Source organism: Hemiscyllium ocellatum, chromosome 37 (assembly GCF_020745735.1).
Source record: "Hemiscyllium ocellatum isolate sHemOce1 chromosome 37, sHemOce1.pat.X.cur, whole genome shotgun sequence".
Lineage (NCBI taxonomy): Eukaryota > Metazoa > Chordata > Chondrichthyes > Orectolobiformes > Hemiscylliidae > Hemiscyllium > Hemiscyllium ocellatum.
This window is the reverse complement of record NC_083437.1, coordinates 13904951-13925122: the sequence shown is the minus strand read 5'-3', so window position 1 is coordinate 13925122 and position 20172 is coordinate 13904951. Positions and strand designations below refer to the sequence as shown.

Below are 20172 nucleotides of genomic sequence, written 5' to 3'. Positions count from 1 at the left end.
AATGGAAGGAGAGGTCAAACAAATTTTTTTGCCAATTTTATTCCATTATTCAATTCTGAAAACAAGACTTACTTTGATATTGCACTATATGTTTACAGCCTTTCCAAAACTTGTATTAGTATCCATTCTTTATGTTGAGATTTGGATATGATAGATTGTAGAAGTATAAAATGATGCAACACACACGTTGGCAATTTAATCCACCATGCTTTTGCTGACATTTTTACAGGAGCTATCTAACTTATTCCATTCCCATATTTCTTCAATAAGAACTCGGTTTTTCTTTCCTTTTCAAGTATATTTAAATTCTAGTTGCAAGTTACAATTCAATCTTCTTCCACCAACCTTTTAATAGAGCATTCCATATCATCAGAACTCAGTGTAAAAAAAAATCTGATACCACTACCAATTGTCCTCAATCTGTGTCCTCTGATTACCTCTCTTGCTAGCCTACACAATCAAAATTTTCTACGATTTTAATCATCTCTATTAAATTGCCACTCAGCATTTTCTGTTGTAGGTATAGATCTCAGAATCTCTGGTTTCTTAACATAACTGACATTCTTCATCCTGATATAATTTGTAGTAAGTTTTCTTTGCATCTTCTCAAGGGCTTTAAGGTGCAGTGCCAAGGATCTACTTTTTCCATTCATAGATGAACATAGGTAAAAAGGAGTTATGTTGAGCTTCCTGATCATATGAATTTCAAGAGCAGGGAAAACTAAGGGGAGAATTCAAGATTTTACAGAAGAAAGATCTGTTTAGCAAATTGAGCAATAAAGTGCCAGATGAAGTTCAGTGCAGACAAATGTGAAGCTGTAAGTTTTGAGAAAAGCAGTGAAAAGTGGCGCATCTTAAACATCAAAGGAGTAATTTTGATTTTGAACATCAGTGTAAAGCAGAAAATATCAAATCAACCCCCTATTACACAACCCACTGTAATTTTCATTTCAAATGAACTCAATTGAAATTAAAATTGTGATATTAAAAATAAACTGCCTATTCAAAATTGTCTGCCTTAAACTATTGTTCAAAATAAAATTGCACTCAAAGATCTTCGGATAATGAGGGAGCCGAGAGATGTAGAGATGCAGATAGCTTAATCTACATGGAGTACAGGTCAAAAGCCCATAAGCAAGAAATTCACGTCAAATTTATGCAAGTCATTGTTGATGCCAAGTTGGAGTGTTACATACTGCTTTGAGCATTCATTACAAAACAGGTATTAGAGCCACAAAACGTACAAGCATCTACTCAATGATACCAGCAATAAAAAAATTGTTGATATGGAAAAATAATTTTGAATTTTTTTAAAACTCAAACAGAAAGTTGAGAAATGTTCTATTAGAAGTTTTGAAAGATTAGTAGTGAAATATTTATTATCCCTGATTTAGAACATTGTCACTGAGGAGGGTACACACTATGGTTTGTTATTAGATAATAGAAGAAATCTTGTGGTACCCAATTGGGTTATGAGAGCCCATCCAACATGGAAAATGGTTCCCTCTGGATATAGGTATTACTATAAATGTTTAATTACAAATAGCTACTCCATACAAAGAGCAAAATGTTATTTGAAATGGAATTGGATGAATATTTGAAATGAAAAATAAAAGATAGAAAAATCAGCAGTGGCCATGTGGAACCTAACTGTTCATCATTCTCCAATCTGAAAAATAGCCATTTACTAAACCTTATTGTTTTTCATCATTAAATATTGTTTCTTCCAAGTTGACACTCTCCATCCTATTCTGTGATCTTCAGTGTTGTGTTATGTAGTCTTTTATGAAAATTAATTTAGAAATTCAATTAATTTCCTTCATCGACCTTCTTTGTTACTTCATTAAAAAACGCAATTCTCTTATTCAGATATTTTCTGCCTTTTACAATTCTGTACTCATCCAGACCTGGAAGTCAATGAGTTTACACTCGAATCAGTGGGCTAGGTAACAATAGTCATAATATGCCTGAGTTTTACATCCAGTTTGAAAGAGAGAAAAATGGGTGTGAGACTTGAATTTTAAATTTGAGAAAGAGCAACCATTGGACATGAAAATAGAAATAGCTGAAGTGAACTAAGATATTAGGCTAGGAGATAGATCAGGGGAGATACAATGGCAAGCATTCAAAGGAATATTTCAGAATATTCATAGTAAGAACATTTGCAGATATGGTAGCAAAGTTTAAGACGCATTTAAACTCACGAATCAGGCAAGGAATAGAGGGATACAGACCAAGTGTAGGCAGATAGGATAAGTTTGGAATGGCATCATGATTAAAACAGACATGGTGGGCTGAAGAGCCTGTTCCTGTGCTGTACTGTTCAATGTTCCAAGAAGAAGACATACCATCCATGGTATGGGGCGGCACAGTGGCTCAGTGGTTAGCACTGCTGCCTCACAACACCAGAGACTTGTGTCCGATTCCACCTTCGGGTAACAATCTGTGTGGAGTTTGCACGTTCTCCCTGTGTCTGCATGGGTTTCCTCCAGGTACTTCGGTTACTTCCCACAGTTAAAAGATGTGCAGTGTAGGGAGCTGGATCTGGATGGGATGCACTTCAGAGGGTCAGTGAAGACTCAATGGGCTAGATGGCCTGCTTCCACAGTATAGGCATTTTATGGTTAACTGAAAAAGTTAAGGAAAGCATCAGAAATATGGATAAGGCATACAATTGTACAAAGGTGCTTGGCAAATGACTGAAATCCAAAGATGAATAGAGAATGGCTAAAACAACCATCAGGATAAATAAGTTAAAGCATGAGAGAAAGTAAGCTAGAAATGTAAAAAAGCAAGAATTTTCACAGATTTCTAAAATGGAACAAAGTGAGAAAAGAAGGTGTTGATTCTCAGGAGAGCAAAACTTTGGATTTATTACTAAATAGTGAAGAAATGGGAGATGTAGAGACTTGGACATTGATCAGTTTTTTTAAACATTTGTATTTTTGAACTCACCTAAATTTCTAATTTATGTGCATGGGTATTGCATGTTTTATGTCTTCAGTTTGCATTTTGTTCAGATTCTCTAGTTCTGTTTCCTTTCCACTCTGATTGATTTCCGGTATTCAGAATAAGAGAGATGACTTTTGTTGGCCTGTTCCTGTTTGTATGGCTTACAGCGCTCAGTGAGGCCAGGTCCCCCTTTACCTTCAGCACAGATATGACTATGGATTAGTTCTTCAACTATCATTTTAACAGCAGGCAAATGCTCAAACCCAGGCTGCCAAACAAGAGGATGTTCGGTCTCACGGGAACACTTCAGTAGAGTTGAAACTGACTTTTTATTTGCAGATTGGGACGTAATCCATAGGAGAGTGGATTGCTGCTGAGTGTCTGTCAGCCTCTTCTGATCTTTGTAGTTACAAGAGATCACAGTCTGTTTTGACTTACCTTTTCCCATTTTGAAGGACTGTTTGAAGCTGGGGTGGCACAGTGACTCAGTGGTTAGCACTGCTGCCTCACAGCGTCAGGGACCTAGGTTCAATTCCGCCTCGAGCAACTGTAATGTGTGGAACTTGCATATTCTCCCCATGTCTGCGTGGGTTTCCTCTGGGTGCTCCAGTTTCCTCCCACAGTCCAAAGATGTGCAGGTTCGGCCATGCTAAATTGCCCGTAGTGTTAGGTGTATTAGTCAGGAGTGAATGTAGAGGAATGGATCTGGGTGGGTTGCTCTTCGGAGGGTCGGTTTGGATTTGTTGGGCCAAAGGGCCTGTTCCCACACTGTAGGGAATCTCATCTAATCCCTTGAATCCAATGTCAGACTCCTGCTCTCTCATTCTCATTAGAGAAGGTGTGTTGGTGTTAATTTTCCAATATTTCTTATTTTCAACATTTCTTAGTTTCTGGAAAAGTTCCATCAGACTGGAAAGCAACAAATATAACCCTGCTATTCAAGAAGGAAGAGTAGAAAACAAGAAACTATACATTCACACCTGCTTAGTTTCTTCGTGGGCAGCACGGTGGCACAGTGATTAGCACTGCTGCCTCACAGCGCCAGAGACATGGATTCAATTCACGCCTCAGGCGACTATCTGTGTAGAGTTTGCACATTCTTCTGTGTCTGCGTGGGTTTCCTCTGGGTGCTCCGGTTTCATCCCACAGTCCAAAAATGTGCAGCTTAGGTGAATTGGCCATGCTAAATTTCCCGAAGTGTTAGGTGTAGGGGAATTGGTCTGGGCGGGTGCGCTTCAGCGGGTCGGTGTGGACTTGTTGGGCCGAAGGACCTGTTTTCACACTGTAAGTAATCTAAGTTCAGCCTTTTCTGCTTTTATTATATTGATTCCTAGCATGAGCAGTATATCTAATGAGGAAAGATTTTTCACTCTGGGTCTGTTTTCACTAGATTTAGAAGCATAAGTTTATAAGATCCTGAATTTGATTGAAGTTTATAAGATCCTGAATATTCTTGACACAGTGGATGTTTAAAGGCTTTTTTTTAACATTAGAAGTCACCCTTTTAGAACAGGGATCAATAAATCATTTTTCTCCAAGGCTATTGCAATTTCAAAACTCTGCCTCAGAAACCTAATGGACTTAGAGTCATTGAATATTTATGTGGAGGTAGACAGAATCTTGTTAAGCAAGGAAATCATAGGTTATCTGGAAACATGGCAATGTGGAATTCAGAACATAAACGAATCAACCATGACCTTCTTGAATGTCCTATTTCTGCTTATAATTCATATATATGTATGTTAATTTTCATTCTACACATCTTTCTTCCCAATTATCAAACCCAGTTACCAACTTGATCAAAACCTTATGCAATAAATATCACTGTAGCCCAATTATTCTCACTCAGACAAACTAATTACTATCCCTCAGATGTCCCAAAACATTGATGCCTTGGAAATTGCCCAGAACATTTGAACTTGTGATGAGCAATTCTCCTGCTCACCAGAACTCCTTCGAAAATGCCTCCTATTCTGAGCTAGAGCTGGGACTTCAACTGTTTCATCTAGCTAACATGGATATGTATCCAGGAACTATTAGGCCAAAAAATTCTAGTCCAGCTCCTGGATAACTATACACCCAATCCCAAGTCACTCACACTGTGCCCATGAAATATATTCCCAATGGTCTAGGGCAGTCAGTGATGTTCATGGATGCCAATGAATGCAAACGAAGTTCCTGACCATCAGGCCAGCCCATCTGAAAGGCTCCAATAATTTCATACTAAAATATTAATCTGCCATCAGGCCACTTAAATTTAGTCTCCAATCCACTTAAAGTCACTGACCACCTTCTCAAAGCTCCAGACAGGCCCAGGGGATTCCACTTACTGTATTCGATGCCTTATCAAATTAATTATTTCCATCTTGGTCAGTCACAGACCAGGAACTCGCATGAATCAGCACTGTGATTTGACCCTTAAGGGAGGCTGTGAGGAAATCTCTCAATCATTTTCTACTGTCATCTTGGAAATATTTTGCTACGACCAAGTTCCAACTGTCCAACAGATACACAATAAGTGCAGTATCAGAAAAATGCTGACTTTTTTCCCTTATTTATAAACATGTTATTCTGTTTCTAATAAATTATTAAACAATGGTCTGATTGGTTGCATTTCTGATCATCAGAGAATACACAAGTGTGAAAGCATCTCTCCCAGATAGACAAGTAACTGTTGACATTTCAATTTTTTTTATTTTTAGCACATAAACAATGCAGCACAGTTTAATATTTAAAGAGTTGAACAGGAAGTTTCTGAATTCAGTCCTTGGTCTGTGCTGAATTACCTACCATTTGGAATGGTAGTACAAGTGTTAGAATCAAAAACCCTATGTTTTGATGGTACATTTCATGTTTAACCTTCTGTTTCAGCTGTCAACGTGTGTGTAAGAAGAAAGATAGCAACACAACCCAGAATTCAGGAGAGTGTGATCAGTCACTTCTAGTCACAGACCAGGATTTATTGGTGATTGGTGGGATACTTCAATACTTGGATGATGATATTCCTCTTCTATCCATTGATGAAGAAGCAGGTGTTTCCTTTCTTCCTGGAGGTTAATGTATAAAAACACTAATTTCCATCACATGCATGTGATTAAATTATACAAAGCACTGTGAAATGATAGATATGGGGACCAAATAAGTTAAAATTAAAACTTAAAATTCCAACTTTGTGGCCAACACAAAACAAAGTGGCAATTTGAACTAAAATGAGGCAAAGGCTGATTGAGTGAGCAAAGACTTGGCAGATAAAATACAATGTAGGTAAATGTGAAGTTACTCACTTGGATAGGAGGAACAGAGTTGCAGAAATTCTTTTAAATCGTGAGAAATTGGAAAGTGTAGATGCCAAAATTATCTGGTTATCCTTGTAGATGCTGAAAGTTAAATGTAGGTGCCACAAGCAAATAGTTTGTGTCTTTATCATGAGAGATTTTGGGTACGTAAGTATGTTTTGTTTTAGTTTTATAAGGCCTTGTTGAGTCTGCACCCGGAGAATTACGTGCAAGGTTGGTCCCCTTACCTGACAAAAGATATATTTGCCACAGAACTAAAGAAGAGAGATTGAGGAAACTGGGCTCAAATTCTGTAAAGTTTAGAAAAATGCAAAGTTACCTTATCAAAGCATACAAAATTTTTAAACATCAAGACAGTAGTTACAGAAAGGATGTTTGCCCTGACCATGAAGGTTGAGAATCAAGGGGCACAGTTTCAGAAAAAGAGACAAGTATTTCGGATTGAGAGGAGAAGGAACATCTTCACTCGGAGAGTAGTGAATCTTAAGAATTTTCTATCTCAAAAGGCTGTGGAGGCTTAGTCATTGAGTGTTTTCAAGACAGAGATCAACAGATTTCTGAATGCTAATGACATCACATGTATGGGAATAGCACAAGACAGTGGAACTGAAATAAAAGATCAGCCCTGATCTAGAATGGCCAAGCAGGCTCTCAGGATTGAATGACATACTCCTGTTTTTATGTTTCTATGCAAGTAATACTTTATTATAGCATCTTAGCACACAAACCTCTAAAGTGTTACAATCACTGAAGAATTTGGCATGCAGTGACTGTTCTTTTAGCAAATGCAGCAACTATTCTGTAACATACATGTCCCCCAGATAGTCAGGTCAGTTAACCTAGCTGTTTTTGGTGCTGTTGATTGAGGGAGACTTCAAAGCCAGAGCAATGGGCAAGTTTGCTGCTTTTCTTCCATTGCAGCATCTTAATTAATTAGTAAGTTCTTGGAGGCATGTCAGCAAAATAAAACCTGGCAGATAATTGTCACTTTACAAGTATCCTTTGTTAGGTTATTAGGATAGGTTCACTGGCCTCTTAGAGGAAGCAGTGCTACAGCAGTAGAACCAAGTCTTAAGCCTGGGCACTTTTAAAGGTACAGTTTTTAGATCAGAGTGGTGCCGGAAAAGCACAGCAGGTCAGGCAGCATCTGAGGACCAGGAAATTCGATGTTTCAGGCGAAAGCCCTTTTGCCCGAAATACTGATTTTCCTGCTCCTCAGATGCTGCCTGACCTGCTGTGCTTTTCCAGCACCACTCTGATCTCAACTCTGGTTTCTAGCATCCGCAGTCCTCACTTTTGCCTACTCTTAAAAGTACAGCTTAGAACACCAATTTGAATTTTCACCAATGTTCATTTGATGTTCAATTAAATATGTTTGAATATTCACTACTTATTTGAAACAAGATTGAGTAGATTTGTTGATTTTGAGGTAGAAAATTGTGGACCATTTCCATGATTTAAAATCAATTACCGGCTATATTTTGATATAAGTGCATTATTTTAAAATAGTTCATTACTTTTTTTTCTAAAGCTTCATTAGACAATGGGGATGTGCCTTTGGTTTCACTGGTGCCTGAGGCACCTCCACCTGAAGATGGAAGACATAATCCTGGTCAACTGATAACAAGACTGCAAGATGTACTTTACCACTTTGTTGCACTTCCTGCAGTAAAGAGTAAATGGGTCATTTTAGGTAAGAATTAAGTTGATTATGATTTAACTGTTGATAGTATTTCAATCCAAAATGAGAGAGCAGACCTTTAACAAGTGTTAAGTAAAATGTTGATCTTATGCACATGAAGAAATAGTGCAAATGTATTCACTTTTTCAGTTATGGAAAGAAGAAAAGGTTTGCATTTATATAGTGTCTTTCATGACTTCAGGATGCCCTGAAGCACGTTCTAGGCAATTACATATTTTTACTGAATTGTAATCACTGTTGTGGAAATTGCTCCAAGGCCAAACCTTTGTGTTTATAAATGAACCTGTAACATAATAACACATCCCAAATTGTTTCACAGGAACATTAAAAAATAAATATAACAACCAGAGCCCCATAAGGAAATACTAGGACAGAAAACCAACGACTTAACCATAAAGATAGGTTTTAAGCAATGTGTTAAGAGAGGAAAGTGAAATAAAGATTTAAAGATTAGGAAGTCATGATTTAGAGGTGCCGGTGTTGGCCTGGAGTATACAAAGTTAAAAATCACACAACGCCAGGTTATATTCCAACAGGTTTATTTGGAAGTACTAGCTTTCGAAGTGCTGTTCCTTCATCAGGTAGCTGTCCTAATCACCAGAGTAGGAAGGGAATTCCAGAACATAGTACCAAGGTAACAGAAGGCACAGCCACACAAGAGATCAGAATTAAAGGAGTGTAGCTATCCCCGAGTATTGCAGAGCTAGAAGAGGAAAGGCTGAGGCTATTGTGGTCAAATTAAACATTCTATATTGGCCCATAGCTGGAGAAATCATGCCTGACAGAAAATTAGCCAAACGAAATTAAATAGCAGCCAGCAGCAATCAGCTACAGAGAACAGTGGAAACCCAGAACAAAGAGTTTACAAAAGTTCAAGGAGAACCAGTTGAAATCAACCTAATGGTTGTGTATTAGATAAGTGTCAATTAGACGTCCTGGCATCTTGATTGCTTGAGGCCATGCACTTTACACCTCCTGACATGGCAACAGTGAATGGTATTAGCTTGACACCATCAGACGATTTGAACCTAGCTCATGACCCCTTTTGCCAAAGGCCACACAGTGTTTTGCAATATCTGGTGCAAATGAGAAGAAGAACACATTTCCGGGTGCCATCCCCTCAGTCACGGCAGACTCGGTGAAGACTCCCAAGGAAGTCTCATGTCAGAAGATCGTGTGGCAACCCAAGAAGACCAAGGAAAAGATCCAGCCTGACCTGCAAGACCCAGTTTTGTGGAAGAGAGCCAACCCTACATCAGAGACGATGGAGATTCCAACAATTCAACTCAAACACTTGAATCAGTGCGGGTAATGTTCTCTCAGGCAAATGTGCCAAATACAGAGCAAATATTGTGGGAATCTGGGAAATGCTCACAGGATGTTTTAATAAGGAATAATTTATTAGTAAAATCAGGTTGAGCCCACAAACAGATTTCTGTGTCACTTTGTCCAGCTCGCCATCAAGACCACTTCGGTAAAATGTTTTTAATACGTAAACTGATTGAAGCATCCAAAGCACAGAAATCACTATGGAGGCATTTTAAAATCAAGGATAAGAATTTAAATTCAATCATTAAATAACAGTGAGTTGGTATAGATCAACTCTAGGCTGATAGATGAGTGACATCAAGGTGAATGTTAGCAGTGTTTTGAATGAACTCATGTTCACAGAGGTTGCAGGATGGAAAGCCACTAACTGTGTGCTGGAAGAACCAGGTCTGCAGGTAACAAAAGCATGAATGAAGGTTTCTGCAGCAGTGAATGTGAGTAGAGATAGAGATGGTCAATTTTATGGAAATGTAAATAGGCTGGCTTAATGGGTATAGTTGAAAACTCATCTTGAACTATTTATACACTGGGATTGTGACAAGCTAGCCTCCGAAAAGGATGAAATCTATGATGACAAAGTAGAGCTTGGAGCACAGATTTAAGAAAATGGCTTCAGTTTTCCCATTGTTGAATTAGAAGAAATCTCTGCTGTTTTGTTACAGGATGTTGGATAAGCAACTCAATAGCTAACAGATGTCGAGCTAGGTAGGCATGAGGTAGATCTGAATTGCATCGGTATTCTTGTGGAAGTTATAACAGTTTTTGGATGATGTTGCTGAGGGGCAATATTTATATGACAAATATGAAGAGTCCAAGGATAAGTGTTTGGGCAATACCAGAAATATTAAGGGCAGGGGTGGGAATAAAGGTAATTGATAATGATTTTATAACTACCATTAAACAAGTAACAATGGAGCCAGGCAATTCAATATATCAAATAGCTAGATGACAATGGGGAGGAGAATAATGTGATCAATTGTGTCACAAGCTGTAGTTAGATTGAGAAAAACAAGATGGGTTGGTTTGCTTTTGTTACAGTAATACATGAAGTCATTTCTGATGTTGATAAGCGTTGTTTTGTTACAGTTGTAGGGGCAGACACCTGATTGGAGAATTCAGACATGGAGTTCCAGAAAGGCGAGATACAAATTTGGGAAGTGACTACTCATTCAATGATTTTGGAAAGGGAAGGGAGATTGGAGATGGGGTGGTCACTTGCAAAGCCAGCAGGGTCAAAAGTTGTTTGTTTTTAGGCGAGTGATGAAGGCAGAGATATGCAGCAAAGTTGGACAGTTACTGAGGAGAAACAACCAATTAATTATGTCTGTTTACATGCGAACCAGTAAGGGAGTCTAGGTGATCAGCTATTTAGGACAACACAAAATGGATCTCATGAATGAGATCAGCTTAGAGAAGGCAGGAAGTAAGAAAAAAAAACATGTTCAGGTCAAGGGTAGGGAGAATTTTATTGTAGGTATGGTCCAGTGTGTTGGGGAAGAGAGGGAAGTGACAGACATAACTAATTAGATGACTTCAATCTTGGTAACTATCCATGAGCCATTCTTATCATCTATAGAGACTGGAAGAAATTGGGAAAGATGTTTAAGGAGACCTCTTGCAGTAAAGAAAATAAACTGGATTTTTGCTTTGCATTCCAGAATAATCCTGAATTATCCAGAATAATTGTGAAATAGTAAGCTATTTTTTGCAGAAGAGAGCAACATGTTATCCAGGCAGATCTGGAAGTAAATAGCTAATCCATTTGTCTGCCAGAGTTGTTCAATTTTTCAGCCTTTGGATTTAAGGAAGGGGAAATGAGGACTGTACTGGGTCAACAGCCAGAAACACTAATCGCTAAATGCTATAAACTCTGTAAAAGATTTTTCAAAAATGATCAGGTCACTAATATCACTTACCTCAATCACTTTTCATTTTTGAAATTTGCTAAATGCTTCATCATTTAATACAATTAATGACTTGCTGTTCATCAAAGCTTTGATTTCTCAATCTATGTTTTAATTTCTGAACAGAATGGGGAATGAAGATAGAGAAATCTTAGATATGATACAAAGATAATTTGCTGATGAATGTTCCACAGCACCTTGCCCATTTCTACTTCATAACATTCAGTTCATGGGATTTTGTTTGGAGAATTTTCTTCTATTATTTCTGTTTGATCATCTGAGAATAAATGCACTGAAGCTTAACTCATGTCAGCTGTGCACAGTGGGAACAGAAATTGCTTCTATTATTATTTCTGTATTCTTCAGTTGAATCAACATCTCCACAGCTAGTTGATTTATGTTTTTCTTTTGAATTTCATTCCATTTCTGAGATGTGATTTTTGGGTAAATTTACTAATCCTACCCTCCCAGCTGGAAAACCACACTTGAAGTCAGTGCAAATCTAAGAAAGAGCTACATGACTGGCACTAGGTTAGCAGCCCTCATGAAACTGGGGTGTGGGATCAGTCACTTTACCTCCTGTTTCTGTGGGTGAGAAGGATATAATTTCTCTCCTTTTTTTTAATCGGAGATGGATTTTAATTATAAATTGAAGCAATTAAATGATAAGTGCAGAAAAATGAGGGAAGAAACTTTGTTTCAAATACAGCTGACTTACTCAGAAATTGATACGATCTAAACTAGTACTGTTTATTTCCATTGTGTTCTCAACTGACCAAAAATCTCTCAATTGAAAACTTTTTCAAAAGCCAAGGCTTCTTGTTTAAAATACATTTAAAAATCTAGTAGCCTTTTCTTCCCATTTTTCTTAAGTGCAAAATATATCAAGGATTAATGATCTTCCAGTGCATACAAACAGAACAAAACCTAAAACTATTAAAAATATTCAACTGAAGAATACAGAAATAAAATTTACAATCCCAAGTTAAGTACCAATCTTTAATATATTTGACACTGGATGTCAAGATTTCAACTGCATGCTAATTTTTCTGATGGATTAACTTACTGCTGACTATCCAGGTCTATGTGCAAAACTGCTGGATGCTTCACAACTGGTTGAAAATAAACCTTTGCCATTCCACTCTTCTACTGTGAAGAATAGGCTGGGGTGGTTGTAAACCTACTGCTGGTCTTGGGTGCGAGTGGACAAGTGTGATGCCCACTACGTGTGCAAGATAAATTGCAGGGTTGATTTGTAACTGGATTTGAGTGTCAGCAGAAAGGTCTGAAGGATTGTTAAGATTTTATGGAGACACTTGGCCCATTTCCAAGAAGATTGCATACCTTTGGCAACTAATCATCTCCAAGGAAGATAGCTGAAGAGAAGATTTGTAGCTCGGGTGCTGGTTGTTGTGGTTCTGTTCGCCAAGCTGGGAATTTGTGTTAAAGAACACCAAACGGAGAATTCACCACAAAGGTATACAGGAAAGCCACACACACAGACCAAGTCCTAAACTACGAAAGCAACCATCCCAACACACACAAAAGAAGTTGTATCAAGACACTGTTCAAAAGGGTCACAACACACTGCAGTACACCAGAACTGCAAAAAGAGGAAGAAGAACACCTATACAATGTATTCACCAAAAACGGATACCCCCACAATTTCATCAACAGATGCCTAGGGGAAAGACAACGGAATGAGAACATGCCACAACCCAAAGGACTAGCCACACTACTATACATCAAAATCATTTCTGAATTGACAGCCAGACTACTGCGACCACTAGGACTCATAACAGCACACAAACCAACAACCACTCTCAGACAACAACTCACCAGGACGAAGGACCCGATACCCAGCATGAGCAAAACCAATGTAGTGTGCAAAATCCCATGCGAGGACTGCACAAAACACTACATTTGACAAACAGGAAGACAGCTAACGATCCATATCCATGAACACCAACCAGCCACGAAACGACACGACCAGCTATCCTTAGTAGCCACACACTCACATGACAAGCAACATGAGTTCGACTGGGACAACACTACTATTATATGACAGGCCAAACGGAGAACAGCCAGGGATTTCCTAGAGGCAAAGCACTCATCCAGAGATTCAATCAATAAGCACATTGACCTGGACCCAATATACCGGCCACTGCAGCGGACAGCTGGAACTGACAACCAGAAGCGACAGGTACAAATCATTATAAATGCTGGAGGAAACATCACAGAAGCGCTTCACAGGAAGCTCCCAAACTCTGAGGATGTCACCTAGATAGGGGACGAAATGTCTGCAACACAAATTCCCAGCTCGGCGAACAGATAGCTGAAGAGATAGTGGAGGTGTTAGTGGTGATCTTTCAGGAATCACTAGAATCAGGAAGAGTCCCAGAAGATTGGAAAATCACTAACATGATACCCTTGTTTAAAAAGGAAGTAATGCAAAGACGGAAATTTACAGACCAATTAGCCTAACCTCGGTTGTGGGTCAGATTCTGGAATCCATTGTGAAAGACGAGATTTCAGAATACTTGGAAATGTATGGTAAAATAGAGCAAAGTCAGCATGGTTTCATCAAGAGGAGATCACGCCTGAAAAATCTGCTAGAATTCTTTGAGGAAGTAATGAGCAGCTTAGACCAAGGAGAGCCAATGGATGTTATCTACCTGGACTTCAAGAAGGTCTTTGACAAGGTGCTGCACAGGAGGCTACTGATTAAGATAAGGGCCCATGGGGTTAGAGGCAAGGTGCTAATGTGGATAGAAGTTGGTTGTCTGGCAGGAAGCAGAGAGTGGGGATAAAAGGGTCCTTCTCAGGATGGCAGCCGGTGACAAATGGTGTTCCGCAAGGCTCAGTGTTGTGACCACAACTTTTCACGTTATACACTAACCATCTAGACTAAGGGCATTTTGGCTAAGTTTGCAGATGATGCAAAGGTAGCTAGCGGAACAGGTAGCATTAAGGAGGCAGGGAAGCTGCAGAAGGATTTGGACAGGTTAGGAGGGTGGGCAAAGAAGTGGTAGATGGAGTGCAATGTGGGAAAGTGTGAGGTTATGCACTTTGGTGGGAAGAATAGAGGCATGGACTATTTTCTAAATGGGAAGAAAATTCAGAAATCTGAAGACCAAAGAGACTTGGGAGTTTTAGTCCAGGATTCTCTCAAGATAAACTTGCAGGTTGAGTCAGTAGTTAGGAAGGCAAATGCAATGATGGCATTTGTTTTGAGAGGTTTTGAATATCAATGCAGGGACACACTTCTGAGACTCTATAAAGCTCTGGTCAGACCACATTTGGAGTATTGTGCACAGTTTTGAGTCCCATACCTCAGGAAAGATGTACGGGCCCTGAAGCATGTTCAGAGGAGGTTCATGAGAATGATCCTAGGAATGAAAAGCTGAACATATGACGAACGTTTGAGGACTTCGGGTTATACTGGATGGAGTTTAGAAGGATATCGGGAGAGCTAATTGAAACTTACGGAATATTGAATGGCGTGGACCGACCGGATGTTGGGAAGATGTTTCCATTGATAAGAGAGATTAATGCACAGCCTTAGATTAAAGGGAAGACCTTTTAGAATGGAGATAAGGAGAAAGTTCTTCAGTCAGAGAGTGGTAAATCTATGGAATTCATTGCTATAGAAGGCTGTGGAGGCTAGGTTATTGAATGAATTTAAAACTGAGATACATAGGTTGTTGAGTGTCAAGGGGATCAAGGGTTACGGGGAGAAAACAGGAAAGTGGCGATGAGAAACTTGTCAGCCATAATTGAATGGTGGAGCAGACTCGAGCTGAATGGCCTAATTTCTGCTCCTATATCTGATGGTCTTATATTTTATATGGTTACCATCTCTCTTCCAAATTCATAATGATGATATTTGTCTCTAGAAAAAATATGAAAGAGATTATTTTGAGGAGACAATGAGATACAAAGAACAAAGAAAATTACAACACAAGAGAACAGGCCCTTCACTCTCCAAGCCTGTGCTGATCCAGATCCTCTATCTAAATTTGTCGGCTATTTTCTAAGGGTCTGTATCCCCCTGCTCCCAGCCATTCATGTCTCTGTCTAGATACATCTTCTGGGATGCTATCGTGCCCGCCTCTACCACCTCTGCTGGCAATGCGTTCCGGACACCCATCACCCTCTGCATAAAGAACTTTCCACACATATCTTCCTTAAACTGTTCCCCCCTTACCTTGAACTTGTGATCCCTTGTAATTGAGTCCCCCATTCTAGGAAAAAGCTTCTTGCTATCCACCTTGTCTATACCTCTCATGATTGTGTGAACCTCAATCAGGTCCTACCTCAACTTCCATCTTTCTAATGGAAATAATCGTAATCTACTCAACCTCTCTTCATAGCTAGCGCCCTCCATAATAAGCAACATCCTAGTGAGCCTCCTCTGCACCCTCTCCAAAGCATCCACATCCTTTTGGTAGTGAGGTGACCCAGAACTGTATGCAGTGTTCCAAATGTGGCTGAACCAAAGCCCTATACAACTGTAACATGACCTGCCAACCCTTGTACTCAATACTCCATCCGATGAAAGAAAGCATGCCGTATGCCTACTTGACCACTTTACTGACCTGTGTTGCCACCTTCAGGCAACAATGGATCTGAACACCCAGATCTCTCTGTACATCAATATTCCCCAGGATTTTTCCATTTGTCGTATAGTTCGCTCTGGAATTGGATCTTCCAAAATGCATCGCCTCGCATTTGCCCAGATTGAACTTCTTCTGCCATTCCTCCGCCCAACTCTCCAATCTAACTACATTCTGCTGCATTCTCTGACAGTCCCCTTCACTATCTGCTACTCCACCAATCTTAGTGTCATCTGCAAACTTGCTAATCAGACCGCCCATATTTTTCTCCAGATCATTAATGTATATCACAAACAACAGTGGTCACAACACGGATCCCTGTGGAACACCACTGGTCACAGTTCTTCATTTTGAGAAACTCTCTTCCACTACTACTCTCTGTCCCCTGCTGCCCAGTCAAATCTCTATCCATCTAGCTAGTACATCCTGGACCCCACTTTCTCTATGAGCATACCATGGGAAACCTTATTAAACTCCTTACTGAGATGATGTTGCTTTTTCCTTCATGTGTGAATGTTGCATATGGACTAATGGAAGCTTACTGTAAACCAATATTCTTTGCCTGTCAGACACCAAAGATTGTTGGGTTATTTCTCAATTTAAGCTTATGGGGGATTAAATTAGAGTTGAACATTAATTCTGTACTTTTATGATTATCATGTACACATTAAAGCATACTTTGCTAAATCCCATGTCATGTCTGATTCTTGTGAAATATATTATTTAATGGTTTAATATTAATAGAAATATAGGAACAGAAGCAGGTTATTCAGTTATTTGAATTTATTCTGCTATTCAATTGGATCATGTCTGATCTGTGCTTTCCCTTCCATATTCCTTGATACTCTTACCTGATGAAAATCTATTGATATCGGTCTGAAAATTTCTATTGGGTGGCTTCAACAGCCTATTGGGGGAGACAATTATTTGGGGTTTAGAAGTGCTTCTTGATTTGACGCCTGAATATCCTGGCTCAAATTTTAAGATTGTAATTTTGGAGGCATTAACGATATATTAAAATGTGGAATTTCACATTTCTTTTAAAAATTAATATACCATATGCTAAATTCACCAATGTGATCATGCCAGTTCATTTTGGCGATGAAGTGATAACACCACATCAATTTTCCCCAAGCTGTGTTCAAACACATCTGCACACCAGATTTGTGACATCAGTGAATTTACCCTCTTACACAGAGGACTTTTTAGGAACGAAACCTATTATTTTCTAATCAAAAAAGCACATTTCTTTGTTCTATTTTTCATTCTTTCAGGCCTTTATATCATTACCCTGGTGATGTCCATAGGATTTGCAACCCAACTGCGAGCTGCCAGCAGAGCACCATTGCTGTTCAGTCCTGATACCAACATTCAGGTCCTCCTCGATCTTAAGTATAATCTCAGTGCAGAGGGCATTTCCTGCATCACATGCTCAGGTAAAGTCATGGATTAATCATTAACCAGCACCACTTTTTTAAAATTCATTCATACATGTGCATGTCACTGATAGGTCATGCATTTATTCCCCACCACTAATTGCTCTTAAGGTCATGGTGGAAAGGTATCTTGAACTGCATCCTTCCCTGTGGTGGAGGAAATTTGATACAGCAACAATCAAAGAACGCTGATGTATTTCCAAATCAGAATGGTAGGTGACTTGGAACCAGTGTTCCTGTCAATTTTATGGAGAGAGAACAAGCAAACGTTTCAAGTCTAGATGACATCTTCATCAGTAGAGTCATCTAGATTCAGAACGTAAGTTTGCTCTCTCTCTCTATGGATGCTGTCTGAGCCACTGTCATCTCCAGCATTTGTTTATTTTTTCTCAGTAGAGATTTCACCATCTGCAATAATTTGTTCCCACTGGTTTTGTTTTCTTCCATGCAGACCTCCTGAGGTCTGTACGCGATAGTGACAGCCAAATTAACCAGCTTATTCCACAGTATTTGTGTGTTGAGTCCATATAAAAGTTGTCAGTCAGTTGTAATCTCAAGGATTTTGATGGAAAATGAGTTAGAGATATGATCATTTTGTAAACAGATGCTGAGAATAAATGTTCTCACATGTGCATCTTCAAAGTGAAAGGAAGTTGCAACCATCAATCCCCATGGGAGCTGCAAGAACTGAGAGGTCAACCAGCTTGTTGGTAACTTTTGATAGCCACATGTCAAAGCAATATGTCCATGACGTATCTTGCAAGTAACATACAGGCATCTTGACGAATGCTAGGAGCATTGCTGCAGAAATCCAGAGAATCTCAAAAATAGCAAACTCAGCTGGTTCCCTGGTTCTATAGTGCCACAAACTAAGCTCTGAATTTTTCCATTTTAGCATAGTATGGGGTTGGGTCTGTAACTGTGATAATGGTCTATCGCTCAGCAACCTGGCAAGTAGCTGTTTCCAATGGTAACAAAAAGCATTTTGAAAAAGGGTGGAACCTTTTCTGGAAAATTTTGGAGCCTTCCATTTAACTTGAAGCAGCTGCAAGAAGAAAAATCAGACCTGAAATAAAAGCAGAAGAAAGTTGCCGCATTTGTTTATCTTCAGCACACTTTGCATCTGTAATCTCCAGAAAGAAATATGCCAAATTGCAGTTACTAGTGTACAGTTCTGCAATGCTGAAACCAAAAGACAAACTAAAAATATAAGGGAAAAAGAATAATTTATCCCTGATTTGTCTGCATGTGATTGCTTTCTGTGAATGAGCCAATTTTATGGTCTTTCAAAACCTTTGCAGTTAACCCCAACTTGAGTTTATAATCCCAGAATACAATTGAAGTCAATATACCAAAGTGGCACAAGTCAAAGCCAACCTGCCGTGAAATTGGATCTCAACCTGAAATTCAGAAACTGCTGCTTTAACTTGCACAAAGGAGATGATACATGACAGCATGTAACAGAATATGTCTTCGACAGTATTATTAATTCATATCTGAAAAACACTAAATGTATTACCCTATCCAATTTGCAAGTGAGCAGAGATCAAATTTATCATTAGTTGGTTGGGACTCATCAGATCTGGTTTAGGTTAGATACACACATATTGCTGATGGCCACACAAGCTTCAGCATCCCATCATTGAAGTTGAACAAATCACAACACACTATTAATATGTATTGATTATACTGATCATGTTACACCATATATCTGTTAGTTTTTCTAAATTCTAATGCATGATTTCATCTTTCGAGAGTGGTGCCACCATTATTTTTCAAAACTGCTGTTAATAGTGACTGACATGATTGCTACCTGAGTACAGAAAATTTGGTTTCTATTTACTAAATTAAACAAGTGTTTTATCTTGTCTGAAATATTTCTGATTAATTAAGAACAGAAGTCTGCAATAATGACAAAATGTTTCCACTTGAAAATGTCAACAGAAAATAGGGGTGAAAGTGGCACCATATTTATAATAAGTAATTTGCTGAAGGTTGAACCTATCAGAAATTTCTCCCCATGGATCATGTAGTAAATGCAAAGTCCAGTCTGGAACAGAGCCACATCAACAATACTCAGTACTTAATAAATGATCCTAGCTAGGATGGCAACTTGAGTGTAATTGATTTGGAAGGTGAGGTAAATGTAAGTTGAGGCTACAACTGCTACTTACTGTGACCCTTTTGGAAATTGTGTGTGTGTGCATGTATGCAGCATGAGTGTGTAGGTTTAAGGTCTATACCCTTTTTCTGTATATTTGATTATGGCCTGAACTGAGAAAAGGACTATCTTAACCACTAAGGGTTGTGGGAAGGATTGCTGCACTTGAAGCTTGTTGTAATTGTTGTTTATATTTCTTTATTTAATCAATGGGAAGGTTCAGTTTCAGACGAATAGGCAATGCTGTGTTAAGGTGTTATGAAGATGTGGGTGAACTATACCTTTTAAGAGGGTTAAAAGCAGCAGAACTACCAGACATAGCACCAAGTGTTCTCAATAAGGTAACAATGTTACACTTCGTCGAACAACTCGATTAGCTTGTTGCCTGAAGACAAGAACAAATTCGAATTCGGCCATTCAGTTTAAATTCTACCCTGAAAAATACCAATTTCCAATCAAGTTTGAATTGAGTATATTGACAATCTTAAAAGCCAATAACACAATACAATGCTTTAGGGAGGTATAAGAGCAGGGAAAATTGAACATTTGAGAGGAGAACTGCCAAGCCCCAGCAGGTAACTGACTATGTGAAAAATAGCTCTCTTAAAAGATATCTTTTCAATCAGTAACCCGTGACACAGAAATTCCTAAAAAGAAGACATAGGAAGATCCAAATAGAAGAACTGAAAACTGCCTGATTTTTGAGATAAGAAGTGTTATTTTGTAAATCTTAATTGGGAGTTTTATCGGACTAGTATTATAGAAGGGAAGGTAAA

At 38.8% G+C, this 20172-nt stretch overlaps 1 protein-coding gene across 5 annotated transcripts in view; it reads left to right on the top strand.

Annotated features, from left to right (window-relative positions):
* Window positions 1-20172, top strand: part of disp3 (dispatched RND transporter family member 3) — a 501842-nt gene that overhangs the window by 404803 nt on the left and 76867 nt on the right. For 4 of the 5 annotated variants that reach the window (XM_060852435.1, XM_060852434.1, XM_060852436.1 and 1 more), the window contains 3 exons: window positions 5824-6005; window positions 7780-7941; window positions 17074-17235. In XM_060852435.1, the coding sequence (XP_060708418.1) occupies window positions 5824-6005; window positions 7780-7941; window positions 17074-17235 (506 nt within the window). The remainder of the gene's footprint in view (window positions 1-5823; window positions 6006-7779; window positions 7942-17073; window positions 17236-20172) is intronic. The other variant, XM_060852437.1, reaches the window with a different exon arrangement.